General features: G+C 38.2%; 1 protein-coding gene across 1 annotated transcript; it reads right to left on the bottom strand.

Moving 5' to 3' along the window:
• Nucleotides 1–1,639: 1,639 nt before the first annotated feature.
• LOC112198607 (pentatricopeptide repeat-containing protein At3g22690) lies at nt 1,640–2,194 on the bottom strand. Its single transcript, XM_024339753.1, has one exon. The coding sequence runs from the start codon at nt 2,192–2,194 to the stop codon at nt 1,640–1,642; it is 555 nt and encodes a 184-aa protein (XP_024195521.1).
• Nucleotides 2,195–4,295: the final 2,101 nt, after the last annotated feature.

Below are 4,295 nucleotides of genomic sequence, written 5' to 3' on the forward strand. Positions count from 1 at the left end.
AAGGTGGGCCCCACAGGGCCACCTCGGATTTCAGAGTAAAATTCGGGGCGGTCCTGTCATAGTGCATATATTAACTAACAAACTATACATATTTAGGACTGCCACTCTGTATATCAATTTCAATTAATTACCGTGTAAAGACAGAACCATATGTTCAATTATCAAGTTACACTTGCTAGGCTAAAGTTTGAATTTTTCTTTATTCAATGCTCATCAAAATATACCAGAGTTAATTGTACATGATATACATGGTAATGGGAGTAACAAGGTAGCACTTCTAATGCAGTAAAAACCAAGAAAGATCCTGTTCCTTTCTGCTCCGAATGCAGACATGGGTGAAATAACAGTCAAGATTCAATTGAAGAAGCCATTGGTTGGGAGTTCTGGAGGGAATTGGATGCAAATTTAATACTCAATATAAATAAGATGACAGTGTAGTTGCTAGAGCTGAGATACTGGAGACCTCAATTTATAGGTCTTTAAATTGAGGAGACTCCAATCCTTGAAACTACTTTCTAAATTTACAAAGGACTGATCTATTTTTCAATGTTCTGTAACATGCAGAATTATGAATGAATAAACATAACTACGTGCTATTATTCTGCAACATAATCACACAAAACCAGGACCATAGAGATAGTTTTACTACATCCTCTAAGCTAAAAATAAAACTTGGAAAAGGAAAATATTCAGGTATTTATTGGAAGATGATGACACATACATACTTAGATATTGTAGTGTTAATGAATACAAATACTTGCGGATGAATACAGTGTATTTGTACTCTTCCTGCCGCAGCCTCTAAAGAGCTTCATGCCTCTATCCATATATGATGATTAGTTTATGCAACTACTATTGTGCTAATTCCTTATCTTACTAACCACTATGAATGAAAAGCTTGGAAAAAACAACAAATCTCAACCATAGCCTTATAAAAACAATATACCTGCAGAATCTGAGAAAAAAAAGAGGAAAACCAAACCTCAGAAATCTAGGAATTTTGATTAGCACTCGCACTTTGAAGCTTGAAGTAAAAAGATTCTTTTCAAGTCTGTCTCTGAAAGAATACATCTGAATGCATGGCATTCTTGTCAGAACTCTGAAGTGGATGGGGTACGGTTGCTCAATATCCATTCTGTTGGCATACTAGGTGAACCACTGTCATTCCAGCTTCAGGCTCAAGGGCTTGATTGGTCTGATATACAACGCTTGTTTTTTCAGCCGAGTAGTCAATGAGTTTGGACAATGACAATGGAAGAGATTGGGTTGTGCATATTGCCTCTGAAGTATGGCTCAATGATAATGAAGGCCTACTTGGATTGTGTAATTAACACTATATGATAATGGCAGGCAGATCAAAAGCAATAAATAATGGGAGCGCGGACTAAAGGAGAATAATAATTGGGGAAGAGTTCTCTTCAAATCATAATTCTATTACCAGTAATCACTGCAAGAGCAAAGCCCCTGACTAAAGAAATGGAACCTGTTGTTATCTGGAACAATTATTTCCCCGTCGTAGATTCTCGGTGCTAATTTGGCAGAGGAGTGTCAATCACAACACATTCTCAGATTCTTCACCACACGAATTGGCACTCCTTGCCCTGTACCTTTAAGCCCAAAAGCTATGGCCGCTTTCTCACTAGCTATGTCGACTGAGCAAGTACTCTTTCTCCTTCTCATCAACATCAAGCAGGACATTGTCCAAATCAGGAACGTGGCCAGCATCTCTGAGTCTGCTGTTTATTTCTTGCAACATCAACGCAGTCCAATGGCTGCAGTCCAAGCAGAAACATATCTTCTTGCCATTTATTGAACACCTTAATTGCACTTCGAGGGTATCCCAACCTTCTAGTCCATTCCCTAGAAAATAACCATGGCAACACGTTCCAGAGAGAGAATCACTTATTTGTGCACAAGCTGAAATTGCAGATAGCATGGTAATCTTGTCGGGTCTGAGGCCCTGTTGTAGCATTTCACCCCTAAACCCTAAACTGGCAATCACCACCTCAGAAAACAAAGAAACAGCCTCCACTGACATATTCATCCTACCATAACCACAACTCAAACTAGTCCGCGACACGTTATTTCTCCCAAGCATTTCATCAAACACCTTCCGGTCATAATCCAAGTCCCCACAGTCCGCACAGAAACGAATCAAAGAATTCCCAATAAACATTTCTTCCTCCAAACCCATCTTCACAACCGGTTGAACTGAACCCCTCCACAGAAAGCCACAATCTTCGAGCACGCACTCAATGCAACATTTGAACATAGAGCCCAATAGCCTGGTCACTAAGCCCAGCACTAGAGTAGCCCCCTATTAGAGAACTGTACATGAACAATATTCTCCTACAACAGTGGGATCAACTGATAATCAACAATCGTATAAAAAAAATATATATATAAAAAAATAAAAATAAAAACTGATAATCAACAATGAAGATATTGGAAAATTAGAGATACTGGAGACCTCAATGTATATGTCTTTAAATTGAGGACAGTCCAATACTTCCAACTGTTTTCTAAAATTACAGATGAACCTAAGAAAATGTGTTCTGTTCATTTCAGTAAACCGGTTTCTAATTGTAGAATTATGATCAAATAAAACCTAAATACAAGCCTTAATTAAAGAAAACAGAAGAGAAATCTGTCTCTTGCCCAAGATTAGAACAACACACTGAAGAAGAACAATCCAGAAACACAGAGATGATAATTGAATGGAAACTTCACTGCTCAAAAACAGAACTGGTTACAGAGGAGAGATACAAGACTCTTCCTGGTCTACTGTTCCTACCCGACTAAAACAACTCTCTTAAAAAACTGACTACGGAGAGTTCTAGACACAAAGCATGCTGCAACAGAAAAGTACAAGCGTGCTGCAGCAACAATATTGGAAATAATGGAAAAGTAAAAGCATGCTGAGACAACATTGGAGATAACAAAAAGTAAAAGCATGCTGCAATACAAAACTTTTCAGTTTTACAAAAAGAACTTTAAGCTTCCCTTTCAAAAAAAAAAAAGAACTTTAAGCTTAACATTAATAAGTATGGACTATTATTCTGAATTGAAACTGGATATTGTTATACTTCCTCTAAGTTAATTAAAAAAAATGAAAAAGGAAAGGTATTTATTCTAAGAGGATTACACATATACACTTACTCATTGATCAGTTTTGATGAATAGAAATACTTTGTTGCAGAGATCCTGCAGCAGCCTCTAAAGAGACTCATGCCACTTGCTTATGACTGTGAAAACCGTCTTCAACCACCACATATGATCGCTGCAATGGAATACAGACAGACTTTTTCAAGAACACATTAGAAATCAAAATTGCCATCAGTTAATGGAACCATATATTAAGATCCAAGTTCTTTCATAATACGAGTATTGAGTAGTAGTTCTTCTCTTTCTTACGGTGCCACTAGACCTTGTGAATGGTAATCCAGATTGGTGCTAGCTGCTGAATATCTGCTGCTGAATTGATGCAAAATAATTAATGCTTGCTTGCATGAATCTACAACAGATGCAAACTCCAAGAAGGAGTAACTACTGATAAAGGGCAGCAGCCTCTGAAGGGCCTCAATCACCCCACTTGATTGCTGCAGTGGAATACTAGCAGTCGTACTTCTTCAACAACACATTAGAAATCAAGATTGTCATTAGTGCATGGAAACCTTAAATTTGAAACCGATGCTGTTTCGTGATATAACGAAGTTCTTTTGCTCGTGTTTTTAAGGCGCAAGTAAACCTTGTAAATGGTGAGTTCAGATTAATGATATGTTGATTCATTGACTGTTTACTGAATTCCAAAACCTCTAACCTCATTCCTACAAAAACATCAAATATGCAGAATTTTAGAACAGAGAGGAAAGCCGAGCCTGAAAATTGTGAAAATCTTGATCAGCTTCTCGCACTTTGAAGCTCGAAGTTGAATTGTCAAGTTTTGGCTTCAAACCCCTCTCTCTGAAAGAATATCTCTAAATGCATGGCATTATTGTTGGAACTCTGGAGTGGCTGGTGAGGTAGGCTCAAGATTCCCAAGAGTCGACTGTGAATTGGGAAGAAGATCAAGATTTGCTTGCCAATTAGAAGCCTGGAAGATTTGATCCAGTGGACTCCGCCACATATCTGAGGTGGATGTAGACACAGAGTAATTGGAGGAGGGAATAGGAAAGTCGTCATCGATGATGGGGATGGGAGGCATGGATGGTTGCCCCTCAGTGCAGTGTCGTTTTGAAGGAATCATTACTATTGGTTGCTCCTGCTGCTCTTGTTGATGGTAATAATCATCGTTA

Source organism: Rosa chinensis, chromosome 4, assembly GCF_002994745.2.
Source record: "Rosa chinensis cultivar Old Blush chromosome 4, RchiOBHm-V2, whole genome shotgun sequence".
Classification (NCBI taxonomy): domain Eukaryota; kingdom Viridiplantae; phylum Streptophyta; class Magnoliopsida; order Rosales; family Rosaceae; genus Rosa; species Rosa chinensis.

Excerpts from the sequence above, each read along its gene's own strand:
- LOC112198607 (XM_024339753.1), bottom strand. The coding sequence starts at position 2,194 with ATGGGTTTGGAGGAAGAAATGTTTATTGGGAATTCTTTGATTCGTTTC.